The sequence below is a fragment of the Epinephelus moara genome, chromosome 4 (assembly GCF_006386435.1).
Source record: "Epinephelus moara isolate mb chromosome 4, YSFRI_EMoa_1.0, whole genome shotgun sequence".
Classification (NCBI taxonomy): Eukaryota; Metazoa; Chordata; class Actinopteri; order Perciformes; family Serranidae; genus Epinephelus; species Epinephelus moara.
The window spans coordinates 32,126,765-32,147,735 of NC_065509.1; the positions used below are offsets into that span (position 1 = coordinate 32,126,765).

The 20,971-nt window shown below is 41.9% G+C and overlaps 1 protein-coding gene across 3 annotated transcripts in view; it reads right to left on the reverse strand.

The window, feature by feature from the left end:
- The window catches only part of atp8a1 (ATPase phospholipid transporting 8A1), a 146,096-nt gene that overhangs the window by 118,511 nt on the left and 6,614 nt on the right, over window positions 1–20,971 (reverse strand). For all 3 annotated transcript variants that reach the window (XM_050041623.1, XM_050041624.1, XM_050041625.1), the window contains exon 2: window positions 5,708–5,822. In XM_050041623.1, the coding sequence (XP_049897580.1) occupies window positions 5,708–5,822 (115 nt within the window). The remainder of the gene's footprint in view (window positions 1–5,707; window positions 5,823–20,971) is intronic.

The following is a 20,971-nucleotide window of genomic DNA, read 5'->3' on the forward strand; positions in this document are numbered from 1 at the left end:
TTTAACAGTTGATAAACTCTGGGTTACCGCAGTAGATTATTTAGACAAGTAGATAAGAGTAGTAGAGTTTCATCACAAATTTAATTCTTTTTTTACCACATGTAAATGACAGAAGTTCTTCATCATTTTCCAGATTGAAATTTTACTTCCATAAAAGCAGATTTTAAAAAAAGTTGACATACAAAAAAGTGACAAAACTACTGGGTTTTATCGCACTTGTCTCACACAGCACACTGCTTAGGTGGTCAATCTCTGCAGCGGGAGTTACACAAATATTCAACCACAAAAGCTATCATCAAATCAACCACAGCTGTTAGCAACCCACAGCTCATACAATCACAGTTACCTCAGACAGTTAACTTGCAGAAACCTTATATGAATCATAAAGTTGTTTTATCATCCTTATGAGTTAAATGCATATACATATATATATATATCAGAAAATCTATGGTGACTGTATGGTCGGACAGGTGGTTATATAATGTCTGACTTGGCATTAAAGATGAAACATCAGTCTCTCCTTGTCCAATTCATTTCGTATGCAAATATGACTGCACACGGAAGTTGCATAAAGTCGAACAACTGGTTGGATCAGTAACCTTTATGGATGAATGACCTCCTGTTTCACATCCTTTCCAGATACGTCTGTCTGTGTTTGTAACACTGCAAACACTGTACAAGCAGTACTGCAACACTAACTGTGATGGTACTGTTATTATGTTCATCATGTGCACAGTTAGGTTTTTAATTATGGTATACTGCTAAAATGAGAGGCTCACATTTGGTCATTAGGATTTACAAAGTGAGCCAGTGAGTTGATAAAGATGTATAAATACCACCTTGTGAAATGTGTAGCTCATGGTTAGGTGAGTAAGACAAATCAAGGTATTTGACTAATTTCACATGTAGTCACTGTGTGTATGGGTGATTGGCTATGTTAACATCCGCGCTAATATTCAGGTATTACTCCAAGTATGGCAATATTCTGAATTTGATGTCATGTCAACAGTTTAGGCCTTTTAACAATAGCATTTATAGCATTTTCCGAATAAGACATGAGGGATATGCCGAACTATTCGAAGTTTAATAGCATTCTTTGGACATCCATTTTGCGCATCAGGAATATACATCTCAACTGGTTTTTACCACAGTTTTCAACACACATGGTCGGCTCTGTTCATTGTCATGGATGCATCGTACACAAACCAACTCGCCAAGTTTACAAGGCTGAAGTAGAGACGGATGCCCAAAAGAAAAACCTACATTTCTGGTCAAAAGGGCAACACACCTACTTTTAAACATTATGAAAGACTTGGGTATCAACAGGTTTTTGGATACGCCCAAATATTGCAGACCTTTTCAAGAAGGTGGTTGAATGAAAGATGACTCTGCATCATCACACAAGAAACAAGATAAGAAAACTTTGAAAAATCCTATTGAAATACCAAGTGGCTCAACCCTGTCTATCTTTTTGTATTTTGACGTGATAAGTGGCATGTTAGGGCACGTTAATTGGAGTATCTACGGCTGCATGTCGTCCTGAGATCCCTCGGCTTAACATTCATTCACACCTGGACCCATCTAACCCTAATGGCACTCATGATGGCAGGGTGGGTCAACATGTGACTTCAACGACTCTGTAAGTGCTCACACATACACACGTTTTAAAGCCTGCGACTCTGAACCAGTCCATTAGAACTGAGGAAGCCTCTTGGATGAGAGGTGAGTGACACGTCTTCAAGAAACTCAAGTACGTCCATTTGCCTACGATATAGCACTTAAGAGTACCACGACCTGGATGACTAAGAATCTTCACCAACAATATTCATTGTCATTACTCATGTAAACAGCTTAGTAGGAATATTGTCTTTTTCAGAATAAGGGCAAAAATCAGAACATTTTGCGCATGTAAATGTCATTGTTTGTGTCCTGTGTGTCATGTCACAATTGTTCCTTGTCTTAAATAAGCAATACAATATTAGCATTATATAGATACACAGAAGTTAAAAGGTTTGTACAGCCACTCCTGTTTGCCATAGGATGAGCTGTCACCTCAGCAATAACTCATCTTAGCATTACAGCCAGATCTGCCAGCAGCCAGTTCAGCTGAATAAACTATCTAAACAATCCTCATGCATAGTATAGAGAGAACAAGGTGCCTGTTGTCTGAGGCAGGAGTCATATATGTGTTCGTCTGCGTGCTGGTGAGCTGTGACATATTCTGCAGGTAGCGATGCTGCAGAGGGAGAACGAGAGCGAGCGAAAGCGAGAAACCTGTGAGCTTGTAAGATTAGATTCACCATTTATCACAGCCCCTGCTCCTGTAAGAGTCTCCACAGGTCACTTTGAGACAGCAACCAATCCTTTTCAACAGATCAGATCTTTAGAGCAGCCTAAAGCGTGATGGGCCTTCAAGGTTCCAGATGATTATTTGGGCACATTGCAGAAACTATGAGGACAAAGAAAATTTCAGCAAAAGCCGTCTGCAAGCTGTGGACTTCACCGTTCAAATAATGCAGCAGCACTTAAACCTCTGAAATCATTTGACAAGACACAAGTTGGATGCATTACAGTCAGATCCGAAAGCGGTGGGTCGGAAACAAATGCGGCTTGAAAAGGCATTAACATGCAAGCTGCCATCCAGTTCACTGTGTGCTCAGAGAGAAGTCTGCTTTTTATCTCTAAAAACTGGGCTGCAAGCATTCAAACTTTTAAACATACTTCTGTTAATTTACATATTGCTAAAACTGGTATGTCTAACTAATTCTGACTCTGATTAAACTGGGAGGTGGAGCAACGACAGTCATATCTCAGATCAGTCGAATATTAAAGAATCTGTAACAATGATTTATTCCTGATCATTTTACCTGCCTTATTTTGATCACAGTGTTTGTGTGCTTCAGCTGAACGGAACTAATGTGATATTTTCCTTTATTTTTCAGTGAGGACAAGTCGCCCACTGAATTAATGAACGCCTCTGGTAAGGTCACAAAAATTTAATACACTTCTACTTTTAAAATATGCAGAGGTGCTCTTTCACGGCAAAGGCCATATTACTTAAACTTCTCTATTGCAATATCACTCAACCATCAACCATCTGCTACTGCAAACAGGCTAATAATGCAGTCTTGATTGCACATGCTCGTTGACCTGGCTCTGTGAATTATTAATAACCAAACTAAAATGATAGAGGTGATATCTACAGAATGACCTTAACAACAAAAATAAGGTTGATCCAGAGTAATTGAGTAAATTAAAGAAATACACCGGAGTAAGGAAGATATTCTGTCATTTTCTTAGCTGCTTGCGTCGCTTATTTGTCATGTCATTACACGAAGCTGAACAAACAAATAAACTATTAGCACACTTGCAATTTTCATTCATTATTCCTGTTCAGCTTATAGCTGCGTCTGCGTAAGCACATACATATCTCAGGCTGCTCATGCAGCAGGAATGCTAACAATAATATTCCTTGACAGAGGACGCCCTGACCCAACAAGCCTGACCTTTAATGCTAAAAGCACTGCACTCCTTCCAAGAGGAATAACAGGATAAAAAGGGCCAGTCTGGTTGATCTGGACTGAGGCGCCACTGGTGATACAAATCATGCAGGTGCTTATCAAATATGGTATCACTGAGGGTGTTGTCATGGTACCTGTAGGACAGCACCTCTCTGTGCTCATCAGATGTGCCTCCTCACATCAAAACCACTGTACACCGTTTTGACTATATCACATATTCAAAAGTCTGTATGTAAGACAAGATGAGGTAAAATATATTGTAGATCAGTCTCTCACTGCTTTGTAGAGAAGGACAGAGTTGGGGTTAGGGGGTTAACATCTTAAATCTTTTCTCCTCAAGACCAAATTTTTACAACATATGCTCACAAAGGCCCCTAAAATGGATTCTGAGTTTTCAACCCAGCTTGCCATCAGGAAAGTCTCCCCCAGGCTGACATTTAAGTAGCAGCCACGCAGTCTAGGCATGCTTTGATTCAACTGTTTTGCTTGTGATTCTGAAGGTTAATGTAGGGTTAAAGGCAAAGTGGCAAGTTATGCTGCAGGTCACCATGGAAAGCACTGATGGCCTCTGGGTTGTCACGACCAAGTTAAAAATAGCACCAACAGCAAAATCCTTCAGAGAATACATCTTGGAGTGTGAATTTTTAAAGCAGCTGGGATCAAATTTAATTTCAAGTGACATGGGAAAGCATCTTTAAAGCATGCTGTAAGAAATATACTGGGAATGCTGGATGATAAGTGATAGAGGCCAACCTTGCGTGACGAAGCCTTGGTGTGAAGGTTTATGTTCATGGCTAAAAGAGACAGGCGCCTTTACTCATCAGCTGCACATTAAACCTCAATAACATGAAGATGGTGTCTTGATCTTCTGCAGCAAATCTAAGAGAGGATATGTTACATTTTCTCAGCCTGTCACGATAACTACTTTTGTTAGATGATATATCGTCCCAGAAATAATGGCGAAAAATGATATTATCATTTTAAGACCATTTTATTCCACTGATACAATTTATTAACATAATAATGTAATAAAGTAAACCCTCTCAAAGAGCACTGAACCTTGAGAATATTCAGACATTGGAATGTAAAAAAATATTACTCAGTTTGAGGCTTAGTACAAAATTTGGCCAATGAAAACAAAAACAAAACCACATGATGCCTCTTACGACTAATAGACAAGCTTAGCTAAGCTCTGTGAACACTACAGTTACCTCCAAAATCTGTCCAGTGTGCTGCAGTTAGCTCGCAAGGACGTACGGTCTGGGATTTGGGCAGTTTGCTGGTGGACTTATGGAGTGTAGGATGAGATTGTTGGAGGGTAAAACTACAAATAATGGACTTTTTGGCTCATTGCTAGGACTTGGCGACCATCAGGACTGTACCTCTTCCACTCCAAAAGTGCAGCTGCAGGCTACGGTTAAGCTACGCTGTGTTGTCTTTGAAGAGATGTTTTATTTTTCTCCGGACTTGCGCAAGTAGGCGAGGGTGGGGAGCAAAAAAGGGTAGAATCACTGCACCCAAGTAATGGACGGGAAAACCCTGCTGTTTATTCTAACATCTTACAAACAAATATATAAATACAACAGGCAATATTACGTGTAGTGGTTAGCGCACTCGTCTTCCATGCGGAAGGTCCAGGGTTCGAATGATGCTGGGGTCGACGTCAGCAAAGGCATGCGGTCGCAAGAGGTTCCCACTGCCTAATCAAACAGATCAGATTCCTTAAGGAGGTATGTCGACATACAGTAGTGTGTCAGACCATTGTGCAATCCCATTCCTATTCACCACTGTGAGTGCACTGAGAGTTGACTTGAGGAGATATTGTTTCACAATGCAACGCAGCACACAATGCCTAGCTTAATGCATAGGGAAGAAACATATAAGATGACATGCATTTTACTTTGAAGGGGGTACAAAGAGACCACCACAGACCTAAAACCTTCTAGCATTACCACTGCTTGGGTGGTACTCCAGGGTTGATCTGGTGAAGCTATAAATGTGGACCACTAAAACTTTACTACTACCCAAGTATTAGGTTCAAATGGACTACCACCCAAGCAGTGGTAATGCTACATGTAGAATCCAAAAGGGGCTCACAATTGTCTCATATTCTCCATCAGTTCAAACAGTGCATTCATATTTCTCATTATATTCAACACATTTCCATAGATGCTACATTTCCTTACCTGACTCGATTGCTGCAAAACTTGGTGAACTGCGGCTGGTTGAGGTATATCATTCGGGCATCTTCTTGGTCAGCTAAGGACGTCTTTTCTGATGTGTCCTCTGTCTTTTCATATCCTGCGGCATGGGAGAAAGAAAAGACATTCTATAAGAAACAAAATCTGCCTTGAGCATAAACAAAAGTAAAGATGAAAAGGTGTTTTGAAGTGTTTGAGTTGGTGCGTGTCGTAAAGTCCCAAAAGGAGTCTTTGGAGTCTGTAAAAGGGAAGTCAGAGATTTCAACAGAGAAAACCGTAGAGACCACAGCTGACCTTGGTGCTTTAGAGGCCTTAGATATATGCGTTCTTGGTGCTGTGATGGATAAAGTTGGCATTGTGATATGTCTCATTGTTAAAATTTCACTTCACAACAATGCCTTTATTTTGTTGTGTAAATGGTGGAGTACACACAATGTACTTGTCATTGTTGGAGGCTACAATCACTGCAGCCTACACGATAAACCGAGGAGACATTTGTATTTATCTGTATGATACACTTGCCTTAGATCAGAAGCAATAATCTAACAGCAGTATAATGCTCAAATTATTATCTTAATGGAGTGAGAAGGTGCTTCAGAAAATATAACAGTGGGATTGCCAAATGACATTCACTGACAATACATCTCTCATTACCGCCTCCGCAGTGAATTGCCAACTTGGAGAAAAACCCTGTTATATAATAATAATACAGGGAATCACCTGCTTTATGTAAAACAGCCTGACTCAGAAACATTTACAGCATCTACTGTATGGAGGAAAGCAACAATTTAAGTACATCACATTTTGTCTGTTTTAGGAGACCTCAGTTTCAACGTGTGTGAAAAAATCCTGGTCAATGATACACGCCTTTGTAAAAAAAGGATTGTGACATGTACAGAGTATTTAGGAAATGTCAGATTACTTAAGAGACATTTCAGCAACCCCAACTGAAAACTGTCCAATTGTTGCTAGAAATTTTTGGGAATGTCCTGTCAAGATGGACATGCTGTTGACAAGAGCAACTGTGTGTCAATCAGTTACAGTAATGTGGTGTCATATCAAGAGCAGAGGTACAGCCCATGCACGACTCACTTAGTTCAAACCACATGTATAAAAGAAGAGCTTACAGAGCTTATTCACTCCTCAGTCAAATATTCTGCCTTATTTATGGAAAATGTTTGACTGTCAGAAGCTGCCACTCAATGCTGAAAAAAAGAATCAACAAACCCTCTGCTTAGATGGATAACACTCTTCTCTCCATCTCTGCTCTGCTCCCACTAGGTTCAACAAAGTGGGATGGAGCTATGTAGGCTAAATCAACACATCAAATGAGGGCTGCATGTGGGTCGCAGAAATGCTTATATATGTACCACATTTCCTCCCGTTTCTTTTTTTAAACCAAATACAAATATTTTTATTTTTTGATTGGCAAGAGGCATCTCTGTGTCTTCCTCAGGCGAGGTCTAAACTATCACAGATGGGCTGTTAACATGCATGCTCTCCATGCTGAAGACAGACAGGTGCTGCGTCATGAAAAAAGGATGTCTAGGGATGTTGTCTGAATATCTTGAGCCTCTCGCTTGAAGCTGCTTACTGCAGTGCCAGACGTCAAATAGACAACACACTGAAGAATCTCTCTATTGAACAGAGTAAGTCGCAAAGATGTACAAATGTGTACAAGGACATACAACCTGTATATTCAGTGTATGTACAGGTATGTCATGGTTTCCTGCTTATGCCCTGGTGAGGCTGTTCAGATCAGACGGATCATCCCTCAAATCTGAACATATATATTAAATATAATTTCAGCTGTTCATAAACTAATAAATAGCATTGCACAGACACTCCAGCTAGTATGGCAGGATCCACTTTAAGGGACAGTTCAACACAAAATGGAAAAATCTATATTTTTCCTCTTACCTGTAGAGCTATTTATCAGTCTGGAATGTTTAAGCATGAGTTGCTAAACGTTGGAGATATCGGCCATAGAGATGTCTGCCTTCTCTCCAATGTAATGGAACTAGATAGCACTCAGCTTGTGGTACTCAAAGCGCCAAGAAAATACATGTGAAAAACTCAACAGCAATGTCTCTTTCCAGAAATCATGACCTGGTTACTGAAGACAATCCACAGACCTTGTTGTGAGCAGTTTCATGTAGGACCTATTTCTTTCTACCGAACTACACCCGCCAACCGTATCACAGGCAGGAGGAAGCATGCATCTATTGGTATCTCACCTAGCACCACTGAGCTAGCGGACATTACAGCCATTAAGGTTTATCTCGAACTATTACAAGCCCGACCCTTTTGTCCATGAGTAGATGCAGATGCTCTTCAATATTTCTAGTCAATAAGTTCTGTGTTTCCACTAACTGTTCAGGAAGTCATTTTGTCAGTCTGGTATAACTGACATTGAATAAAGCTGATCCATCCATCCATCCATCCATCCATCCATTTTCATCCGCTTATCCGGGGCCAGATCGCGGGGGGAGCTGGCCAAGCAAAGCACCCCAGACGTCCCTCTCTCAAGCAACGCTTTCCAGCTCCTCCTGGGGGCCCCAAGGCATTCCCAGGCCAGATGAGATATATCATCCCTCCAGCATGTTCTGGGTCTGCCCCGGGTACTGCCTCCTACCAGTACCCAGAACACCTCTAACAGGAGGCATCCTGATCAGATGCCTTAACCACCTCAACTGACCCCTTTCGACACGAAGGAGCAGCGGCTCTACTCCGGGATTGGAAAGCTGATTCGTAAATTAACTGATTAGTCAACAGAGAAAAATAATTGTAAGCTTCTGGATAGCAGATTTAGTGCTTTGCTTTCTTTTATGTAATAGTAAACTGAACAAGTTAGCTGACTATTGGTCAGACAGAACAAGACTAGAGACAAGACAAAATTTCCCCTAAGGCTTTGCAAGATAGCTCTTTGCCTTTTTTCAGTATTTTCAGACATCTCATAGGTCAAACAATTAATCAATGATTACAACAGTTGTTAGTTTTCACTCCAGGCATTTTGTAGATAGAGCAGTTCAAGTTTGAGACTGACTTCTCCTTAACTTCTGTGACTGTGGACATGCTGGAAAACAAATGTTGTGCCAAACTTAAGTACCATTTGAAGCTGAAATATCTGACACATCTACAGAAACAGATTTGACCGGGATTATCTTGTTTGTAAAATGAGAAATGACAGAAACCGTATTCCTGAGGTTCACATTTCCCTTCCCTCGTGTTTTAATTGATACGTCTAGATTAGTGCCCTCAGCACTGCCAAGAGAGCACTACTGTAAAACTCTTAAGTCAACAGTTTCCCTTAGACTCTCAAGTTGCATGCATGTGATCCGCTGAATGCTGCGTAGTCTTCCCTATAGCATGTAGTAGTAGTGGTGTCGAGGGTTATGAGGTAAGGGCAGGCATAGCATAGCTTCCACAACGACAGATAAACCCTGGAGTTTAAAAATGGAAGGAAGGGACGTTCTGAGGCATGCTGGGAGGGGAACACAAGCAAGGGAAGCTGGCTGCTTGAAATATCAGCAACAACAACACACAGAGTCATGAGGTAGTGTAACCAGAGCCTCATACCGGATATGCCCCAGTTGCAACCTGCATGGCATGTCGTCCCCCTGCCCACAGTATTTCTCTTTTGTCATGACAAGTCAAGAGGAAACAAAAGGCTGCCGCAGTCTTCAAAGTCACACTTTCTCTGCTCTCTTTCCCCTCTCTCTCATTCTCACCTTACTGCTGGCACTTTCTCACTCATGTTACACAAACCCGAATCTTAAATTACCGCTCTTGTTATTTTAATGATCCACTTGGCTTTACATGGAGGATTACTGTAGGAGTGACTGCCAAACCTTCCTTCCTCCTACCATCATCTCCTGATAGTTTCGCTCCTTAGCATGTGCTCGGGGGCTAAAAATAACTGCCCTCCTGTAGTCATTTGGTCACCGAGAGAAACATGGCTCGGCTATCCCAGCCCTGTTATGCAAGACGTCAGATCAGCATAGGTGGTTTATTGGATTAGCGTGGTGGCAAAAGGGTGTGTGGATCCAGGCAGGAGATTAAAGAGTGGTGCCTGCTGCTTAAGTGGGAAAACTTCCTGCCATGATACCTGGCATTATCACTTGTGGGACCAATATAGCCCAGATGCCTTGTGTCCACAATATTAGGTAGTAAACTAGTGACTCCTTGAACTGAATGACAGTTCTGTTCTTTGTTTACAGTGGAAACATACAATACAACACTGCTTGCCAGATGTTTAGAGTACTTAAATCGCATGGAAATAGTAAGTAATATTGCGCACAACATCTAATAAATGTCCGTCCTGAAGGAGGCATCCCTACTCAGTTTCTCTTCCTGAGGTTTCTTCCATTTTTTCCCCATTAAAGGATTTTTTTGGGGGACTTTTCCCTTATCCGAAGTGTGGGTCAAAAAGGACAAAGGGTGTTTTATGTTGCTCAAGTTGTGAAGCCACTGAGGGAAATAGGGATTTATGATACTGGGCTACTTAAATAAAACTTTTCAACAGGTGTTTTATCTTTCACACGTAACAGGACACAGAGTCCAATTGAATTTTTGATTAGTGGTATCTTCATAGGATGTAAATTTGGCCCTTAGAGAAGTATAACAGGAGCTTTCAGGCCAAGCGTCAACACAGCACTACATAACATTCCTGAGGAGCTGATCCACTGATCCTACATCACCTTGGCGGTAGGAGGTCCTTCCTTGAGAGGAGGTAACTCCCCTCCTCCTTTCTGTAGGCCTAGTCTCTTTCATCTGAAATGAAAACAGAATTTGCAGCCAAGAGCTCACCTGGTGACACTGGGAAGACAGGTGGTTTGGAATGAGTAACAGCACTGAGTAAAGGGGAGGGAAAGGACATTGACTCAAAGGCATGCTACCTCACTGAGTTTGGACTGGATGAGGACAGGGCTGCATGATTATGGCCACAACTATGATGTCATTTTTTTGTTATGTATTAGTCTTTGTAAGAAACAAAACTCTGTGTCCTTGGACCTGTTGTTAATTTGGTTATTTAAGCACAGCAGATATTCTGTAAGAAATAGTTTGCTAAAGTTGCAGCACAAAATATAGTTTCAATGTCAGACAAGATCCCTACCCTATACAAACATCAATAATGGGGGGCACGGTGGTGCAGTGGTTAGCATTGTTGCCTCACAGAAAGAGCGTTCCTGGTTAGAACCCAGGGTGGGGGAGCCCCTCCACGCAGAGTTTGCATGTTTCTCCCCGTGTCAACATGGGTTTTCTCTGGGTAGTCCAGCCACTCCCCATCTCTCTGTCCTTGTGTAACTATCAGCACTGCCTAATGAGGGCATACAATGCCCCCAGAATTATGAGCCAAATTCAGAATCTCAATTTTGAGTAAGATTATCATCTTTCTGTAACTGTAATATCTGGCCAGTGTTTAAAACGCCACTCAAGCCTCAATGATAATTGATCATATGCCAAAACGCAATCTCAGCTTGCACATCAAGGGACAAAGCCAGCAAACAAAGTGCGCCAAGAAACTAAATCTTTAAGAAGCTTGGGTGATCAAGGAATTAGTGTCTACAATGACAAATGAAAACAGGGGCTGGCATGGCTGGTGACTGCAGCATAAGGCCTGTGTGAAATAGCAGGCCAGAGGAGCTGGCTGAGCATCTGTGATTGATGTTGTGTCTCTGTGTTCTGAATGAGCCCTCGCAGCAGGAGCCTGTGTGCTGTGGTAGGCCAGGTGCTGCAATGCACCAGTTGCAGCTGGTACTGCTACTGCTTAACTTAGTCCTTCTGCTCTCTCCTCTTGGCAGCTTTGACACAAGGGATTGTATGCAAAGTGTAAGTAAAAGCTGCATTGTCTGCTGGTATGGTTATAAACATAGGTATTAATACAATAACCACTGACAATACTTTACTCTTTATCTTTTTCTATATTTTGTATAAATAACTTGGGCAGGAAAAGGATAGGAATAGACCAAGGCTGTGACACATAAATGTGCCATAGTGGACTTGTTTTTATCACTTGTCTCTGTTAAATGCCCTATAAACCACATATGTACATATTTATATGCCAATTCAGTCTCCTTTGTTTTTAATCTGATTATGTGCTGATCTGCTATTCTGACCGCAGCCAGCTGGTAGCAGAATTACTTACAAATCTTATGACCAGTTACTCAAGAGTCGTGCCTCTCAAGTCCTCAAAAGCTACCTGATCTCCAGGTTTCTGCTACAGCTCCTATTCTCGCACACTTGATCCACTTAAAGGCTACGTATTGAACACTTTAATTGGATTAGCAGAGCAAAAGCGAAGCTAAAGCCAGAAAGTGGTCAGCTGAGTTTGAGGAATTGCCAGAGTAACACTGGGCTAGTCTGGCCCATCAGTCCCACTGTTTCAGTTGAATAGGATGAATAATTTATAGTAAAACTGTGGAAATGCAAAGCTGTTTCAGTTGCAGGGGTGGGCAGTAACACATGACAAGTAATGCACATGAGTAAAAAAGTAGTTTTTTTGAAGAAACAAGTACTTTTCATGCCACTTTTTTAAACTACTATTTGATCAAGTATATTTCTGAACCAGTAATTTACTTTTACTGCACTACATTTGCCATTTTTACCTTCGTTACAGCTAGTCTGCTCTAAATTTGTGGACTGAGTAAACTGCAGATGCCACATTGCCAGCTGCCTGTAACAAAAAGCAGCACCTCCTGTCTTTTGACCACGATGCGGTCAATAAAGAGCAAAACCCAGAACAAGAGGCAGGTTTCAGCGACAATACCAGACCATATTGCCCACATTTTTTATACCAAAACCTAAAAAGCAAACTAGATCAACGATATGGCCAAACACAAGTATGACGCTGAATATTTTAAAGTGTGTGAACCTTGAACTAATGACTAAGGACAAATCTGGACCCTGTGGCTGGACCGGTGGGGAACCACCACTTCAGAAAGCACTTAGCCTAAAGCTACTTCAGTAATTAAGTAAGTAAGTAATTCATCAAGCATATACTTTTTTACTTTAACTTGAATGGTAATTTTCATTTTGACTACAGTCATTTTTTAATGGGAGGAATTGTACATACTTGAGTATAGAGTTTCAGTGCTCTACCCACCAGTGTGCACTCTGCAGTTGACATACCAAAGTAACAATAGAATCCAGCTTGACATTCATGTGCACCCTGACTGTGTGTGTGGCCTTCACAAAATTTAAAAGTAGCACACAAGGCCAGCCCTGACAGGCCAACAGCACAATCCAACAGACTGAGGATTGAGAGATGGAGGAAGTTCCATCATCAAAATAGCCTCTACACAGTGTTCCCTCTACAAGCATTAATAGGATCTACCTCCCCCCATATAATGCTCATTTCCTTAGTTTCTAACATACTGTGTGGATAATGTACTCAGCCACTACCACAGATGTCTCAGTGGGAACTGCTCTTAATATTCCCTGGTGGACACTGTGCATTTTCTCAGCACTAATTTCATTAACTGCGGGCGTGTCACGGCTCAACTACCCTGACATCAATAAAGAGAGCAAGAATGGGAAACTGGGCGGATACTCAGTGCGAACATGATTCTCAATCTGTGTTATATTAGGCTTTCTAACAACACCTTTCATCTATTAATGGGGCCAGCATATCGCCCATACTAGCCGGCTGTATAAAAACAATGTAAGAGGCATGGAAAGAGAAGAGAGAGAAGGAACAAGGAGCCAAATTAAGCTCAGTAGGAGTAGAGAGCAGGAGTACACAGCTCTGGAGGGGAAGCCTCTAGAGGAAGGATCAATGCCATCAAGTGTCGTAATGAGTCTGGATGCAGGCCAGATGTCAGGATTATTGCTTGTGTCAGCCAACAGACAGACGGGTGGAACAATAGTCACAAGGGGGCACGTATTTTGGAGACGGTGCCCAATGGGGAAAAAACTGGGCCCAGCATGCTCTGGCATTGGCCAAGGCATGCCGGTCTTCCCCAGTCTGTCTTTTTATCCCACGCTGAGTGTTGTAGGTTACAGAGACACTGATGTGGAAAATCGTTTCTATGACACCTGGGAGATTTTTTTTAATAATTAAAGTATGTCAATCACACAAGAAAACTTGCTATTGTGCTATCACAGGGCTCAAAATACCACTTCTTTATGCACGGTAGTGAACGTAGAATTTGAGCTGTGCATGTAACACGTAACTTGGTGTAGCTACGAACTTTCATTCATTGACCTTAAACAGACTAACGCAACTGACATTTCTTACACACTCTCAAGCCACAGTCTATGCAGGCCACACGTCCATTTTCTCTCACATTTATAACTGATAACATCGCAGCACAAAAAGAGGGAACTGACACCACATGTACAGACGAGACAGAGCAGCACAGCACAACAGCAGCACTGTAAAACTCTGCAGTCAAGCCAGCCGCAGCCGCCACACCAAGTTTATTATTATGGTTATATGTTGGATATTCTGCAGACATTTACATTAACAGTTTTTCAATTTTTCTATGTCACATGGCCAGCTTAGTCTCTTAATAACTACTACAGTAAGTACCATAGTTACAATATAGTTTATCTTAAACACAAACAGCCAAACCTGAAGTTATAACTTATTGTCTGTCAATTCTTCTATGATATGTTCCGGATAAAACCATCCTCTGCAGATTTATGATATCATGAGTGGTAATGTATTAGCTCAGGTCAGGCAGAAGTGGTGGGGGTGGAAAAGTATTGCTGCCATGACTGTCAACACGAGCAAGATTAAACACATCTAATGGCACCAATGACAGGAACAATAATGACCTGATACTTGAGCATATGACGAGCACAGCACGACATGACACTCAGGGTTAAATATTAAAGAACACATGAAAACACCTGACCAATACTTTAAAATTCATCCCCAAGTATTTTTAGACTCCCTATTGTCACAGTAACAGTAGCACTAATCCTTGTTTTTAAAAAAAGAGGATCAAGTGAAAATCGTTGTTCCAGTCAAGATATTTTTAGCAACCGTATCTTATTCTGGCTATTCATGTTTGACCTCAAATAAAGCTTTTATAACAAATCAGAGGAGAGATCATGTCACATCCCGGCAGCATTTTACAACTTCTTTGGTCACCTACTTTGTCTATGATTACACAGCGATGAGTCAGTTGGCTCCATTACTAAGCCCTGGGATCCTTCAGGAGGGCCCATGAGTCAATCACCAGGGGTATAACATCCATCTGGAGGCCAATCAAATTGTAAAAAGGCTTTTTGTTCTACAGAAACAGGTCCAGGCAGAGTCTCGCTGCTGAGATTCCGAACAAGCACTAATGAGCCTGAGAGAGAATCGTAGGCTGGTCAATAAAGTGTAGATGAGGAGGCACGTGACCTGGCCGCAGCTAGGCTCCCACACGGTTCATTCAATAATACCGGGGTGGGTGGGGGCGGGCAGCTCAGGGCTACTGACATTGATCTAACACGAACAAATGAATGGTAGCCAAACCACAGTCAAGAGGCTTTGTGAAGAAAAACTACAGCAAATACTCTGAAAGCAGAAAATGCGGAGGAATGACGAGAGACTTGGCTCCTTATAGAAACACACAAAGACCACCATGTGTCGGGTCATAAAAAAAGACAGGGAGGTGAGGTGTGATGTGGAGTTCGGCATTGTCAGTCTGCACATTGTTCACCTTAACCTGAGGCCATCTACCATAGTTACTGGAGTCAAATTAGTTCCAAATCCCTGAGCTTTGGAATTTCTCAACCCACTGAGCCTAATGTGCCATTTATATCTGCTCATCGCCACCAAAGAAAGATCTGTACATGATTCATTTATGCCAGATAAATATTTCAGTAGACAGAGCAGCCACAGTCTATTCATGGGAATCAAAGTCCCAGAGATGAAAGCCCCCTTGCCATCTCCATGCATTTGTGAATTGGAGGGGTGGGGAAGAGCTGGAGGGGGATATAGATACCGCCTCAATCTAAGCAACAGTAACATCCATAAGTCGCTTATCAGATCACAATGCTGTAACCAGCACTCACAACAACAACAGGGCAGCTGCAGAATTAATCCCCCTCCCCGTCCGGCTCCGTCTGGCTCCCCATAGGCTCAGGCGGGCTACAGTGGGACGGACAGTGCAGGGACAACTCAGGCAGCTGGGGCTTGCTGTGACATCACAGGGACAGCCTGGCTCAGCTTAGCGAGGGATCGGCAGGGACAGAAACCTTTCCACTGTGTGCGACTTTATGAATGGTAAAAGGGAAGGGCATATGGCATGCAATTCAAAGGACCACAAACAGGAAATAGACCTCAAGGATACCAGTCATAGTGTTGTGTCAGTGTTGTGCCTAATCCCTTAATCAAAATGTATAAAATAATACACCAGGTTCTATTATTAGAGCCAAAACAACACATCAAGTGTCACCACCTTTTTGAATTTGGCTTGAGGTTCCTCCACAGCTGCTGAGGAAACAACCTCAGTAGTGCTGGAGAGACATTGTCGATTTACCTTTTAGTCAAGTGACAGAAAATGAATGAACAACAAATGTGTTAAATCAATTAATCATTAAGGTTATTCATCAAGCAGCAAGACAAAGAGTCTCCAGCTACGCCAGTGGCTCTTCGAGACTGTACTTGGGTTATACGTTTGCATGGCACTCGATGAAAACCAGAGTTTTCAGAGATCACCCTGGGGGAAACATAAATGTCTGGACCAAATCTGACAGCAATCCATGCAATAACTGGCGAGGTATTTAAACAAAAGCCCAAAATTTCAAGCTGCTGGTGGCACTAGATGAAAAGTTGAAGTATTACCATGCTGGACAACCCAACAAACCGTTGGTCATGCGGTTTCCAGCCTCTCATATGAGAGAATTTGCCACTTTCTCTATTATACATGATCTTGAATTTAATATCTCTGGGTTTTAGACTGTCTTTTGGAGAACACAGGCAATATAAAGACGTCATCTTGCACTTTGGACACCTGTATTGTTCTACTGTTCTACTGTTCTTTGACGTATGCAACAGCGGGTTCACCTGGGACCTTCCTCCTCTTATATTCACAGGGTACAAATCTGCTGCAAGACTTTAAAGCCAAATGTTATTAATTTTCACTACTTTTCTAAACAAAATGTTGAGCATTTAGAGGATTAACATACACTGTGTAAATTAACACTGCTAGCAGCTGCTTCATGCTGCACAGCTTCTCAGTTACAGTGAAAATAACAGGCAACAACAGGCCACAATGTTATGTAACAAGTGTTACGTTGTGTTACTGTTGTAAGGCCAGATGGGTTGGTTGTTACAACTGGAATGTCGGCTCCTCTCTGACAGGTTTATGGCTGTTTATTCAGACAGTGAAAGTGCCAGGGCAGAAAAGCCATGCGTCATTCTTAAAGTGAAAGTAAAAATAAGGATGTGGAGATCGAGATAACTCACTCACTGGAGATGAGGGGTTCACCTCATGTCTTTCTATCAACAGTCAACCCAGGTATTCTTCAACCAAAATGGCTATCTAGCCTGAACCAAGTAGTTTTGGCTCTTTCAAACCACCATGGTCCGGACCAAACAGCCGAAGCTTGGTTTGACAAAAAGAGGCGGTCCTGGTCTGCATCAAAGTGAACCATGTTTTAGTTTGTCTCTGGTGTGAAAACATTTTTTGGATGGTTTGCACGTTCAGGCCAACTGCAGGAAGTTTTGGTAAACAATCGTCAAGTGATAAGATTAGTGTAGCCCCTCAGTGCGTAGGGTTGCTGTAGTTTATTGACAGGGAGAGTGACAGTGGCTGCGCTTGAAGCAGACAGGTGTTGGGGATCAGAGCAGAGAAATTTCAGTTTGTTCCTGAAGAAAGCAACATAACAAAATGAGCCGCAGACACTTTTCAATTATTTTCCAAAAGGATGACAGAGGGGATACAATTGGATGGGAGAGTCCATCTACAAACCAATCAATGTCAAGAATAAAGAGATGAAAATAGGTGATGACGACAGGACATAGATATGTCATGTATAGTTCTTAACTGCACTCGTGTAATTGTAATGTGAAACCAAAACTTATCAGATCAAGTGTATGAGCCTTGGTACAGAGTAGACCTTGGCTCGGACATTCAGGTGTGAAATTACCTAGGCCGGAACAAACCTTAACAACAGGGGTGATTCAGTATTCATCTTGCATTAGTGTGCAGCTGGATTTGACAGAAAAATACAACAATGCTTACTAATAAAGACCAATAATCAATATTCAAGGTTGGCACTCATATCTGGAATTGGGGCAAAAAAATTCAGGACAACTGTGCTAATTTCTATCATATGTTCGCTAAATATAGCAGTAATATCCAAATGGCTGAGCGATGACAATTAATTCATCCCAGTGTTTGAGTGATGCTCATTGACCTGATGTGACATTAGCGCCGTGTTAGGTAAACAGAAAAAACTGGCACCTCCATCATCCTGAACAACAGAGGAAGTAACACATGTGCACAACAGACACACGCACCCTTTCAGCTCCGTAGAGGAAATAATAAAGTGGACGCCATTCTTGTCTCTTATTGATCCAGGCGTCGGTCTTCAACAGCATTGATGTGTTCAGACTGTGTCTATTAATAACAGGATCACTTACACTGCTGCTTTTAGTGCAGGAGCACATGCGTTCAGGAAAGGGAGCATTGTAAGATCACAGAGTAGGATGTAACACAGAAATGTAGATTAAGCTTCAGCTTTATAATGTACGCCTTTATTGTTGACGGCCTTTACATTAGCCCCACATCACTAATATCCACCTACTAATAACCACATACTCTCGGCTGTCATCTAAAGGCAGCAGTGTCAATAAGGGTGCACTTTAACACAGTAAATACTGCATGAAGTACTTAATGTGTGTTTTTAGTGGCAGCAGCACTGTGGCCTAGTTGGACATAAAGTTGAGACGGGAACGAGGCCATAAAACGCTCGAGATCTTGAGGGGTCAAGAGCAGCGAGAGTTTTATCTTCCCAACCACTGATGGTGTTGCTTCCCTGTGGAGTGCCTGCCGACACCTTTCCATCTGACCTTGTCATCCCGCTGTGACACAATCGCATCGACTATCTCCTGGCACGTGCAGGCTCGCTGCATTTTCCTGCTGTTCACGCGTGTGTGCATCACATAGACGAACACGGCACGGCCAGAAACAAGACACCAGCAGAAAAAATGATGATTGCAGATACAGTTTAGGGCCTCTTTCTCTGATGCCGCTTTCATGAAATATTTGACATTTGGGAACCGGAGGTGAGAACGGAGTTACTGTACATCTTATGAGCTGATGGCTGAGTTGAGGAGTATGGAAGATTTATCTCCCTAAGAGCATACAGCATGTCTGCAACACAGCTTTTCAGTGGCTCATAAATAACGTTCGATCCTAACAACATCACTGAGGATCTCCATCTCAACTGCAGATCACAGGCTCTAATGAATTCCAGACAACTGATCGTTGGACCATTTAGGACATTAAGACATTACAGTAATTGAGTTTAGGAATGGACAATATTAGTTATGGCAATATTGTATTGTTTTTTTTCCTGGAAATGTAAGTCCTCACACAATTTTCCGAGTTTATTTCACTTTTCTAGCTGAATAATTTTTACAATGTATTAATTAGAAAGACTATCACTGTATTGCATAGAGACAAAATGCTATACTTGCTATTACTGATACCAAAGGACCCCAGCGTCATAATATTTCATTATTTGTGAGGCTCTGTGTAGATGCTAGGTAGATCATTTTTCTGTCCACAAGAACAGCAGTACATTTTGTAAGAGTATAAAATGAAGCAGTGAGCAGAAATTGAGCAGAAACTGATTCATTGAGCAACAGAAAATTATTTGATAACAAATTGGATAGCACTTAAAGCGATGCTTAGCCGATTTTCAACAAGATCTGTAGCACCATAATGTGGGTAGTGTGTGCAGATGAATGGTGGTAAGGCACCCTCCGTATCACCAGCTCTAGCAGCTCCTCGCCCGTCCGCGGGCCAAGATCCACCGATGACGCAGACTTTGCTGAAGCCATGGGCAGGGAGTTCCCAGAGCTGGCAGCACGGTGGGGTGCCTTAACACCGTTCATCTGCACACACTCCCAACACCATGGTGATACAGACCTGGTTTACAATAAGCAAAGTATCTCTTTAACCTTAACTGCTGTTTAATGCAGCAAAAATGGAATTTTTCTCTGTTTCCAGCCTTTTAAATGTCAAGATTAGCTGCTTTTATGTGTTTTACATAACGGTAAATGGAATATCTTTTGGTTGAGACTGTTGATCAGGCAAAATTTGCTTTGGCTTTCAGATGTAATATAACATCCATGGGCATGTTTTACAATTTATCATGTTTTATAGACTAAACAATAATTGCTTTTTATTTTTATTATTATTAGGGCAGCACAATGGCACAGTGGTTAGCACTGTCGCCTCACAGCAAGAGGTCAGACCTGCCGGCCAGCTACAACCGGTCTGTGTGCAGTTTGCATGTTCTCCCCCTGACAGTGTTGGTTTTCTCCAGGCTCTCCATCTTCCTCCCACAGTTCAAAGAGGTCAGTTGGTGACATTAAATTGCCTGTAGGTGTGAATGTGAGCATGAATAGTTATCTGTCTCTATATAGTTGTGTCAGCCCTGTGATAGTATGGCGATGTGTCCAGTGCGTACCCCGCCTCTCGCCCACTGTCAGCTGGGATAGGCTTCAGCCGACCCATGACACTTAAGTAAATGAATGAATTTTTATTATTATTTAATTATTTTAAGGCATTTTATGTCTTTATAGGATGGCTAACAATTGAGAAATAAACTGAGGATAGAGAGAGAATGTCTGTAACAAAAGGCCCTGGCCAACACACGCAGTGGATGTTGTGATTTTGGGCTGTACTTTAACCCCAAGGCCACCATGGCGCCCCATGATTACTGGTTTACTAAAACAGTCAACAGATTAATTGAGAATGAACATTATCATTAGCTGCAGCCCTAAACAGGACAATGCAGTTGTCTTGTAAACAGGCAGTCCTTCCGACACTGTCTGTGAAGCTCTCACTCACAGGTCTTCATTGTCTCAGATCAATATAACAACGTACATGAGCAAACATTAGAATAGCTTCATAGTCTCTGTGTGGATACATGCACATAACCATTTTCACATCTTCCCCCTCCTCACAACGACCTGCCACATCCACTCTACTTTGCAGACGGAGGAGAATCATTGAGGTGAGGGGAATTGAGTATCTGAAGAAACACATATTAGACTGGCTGCAGGTTAGTGAT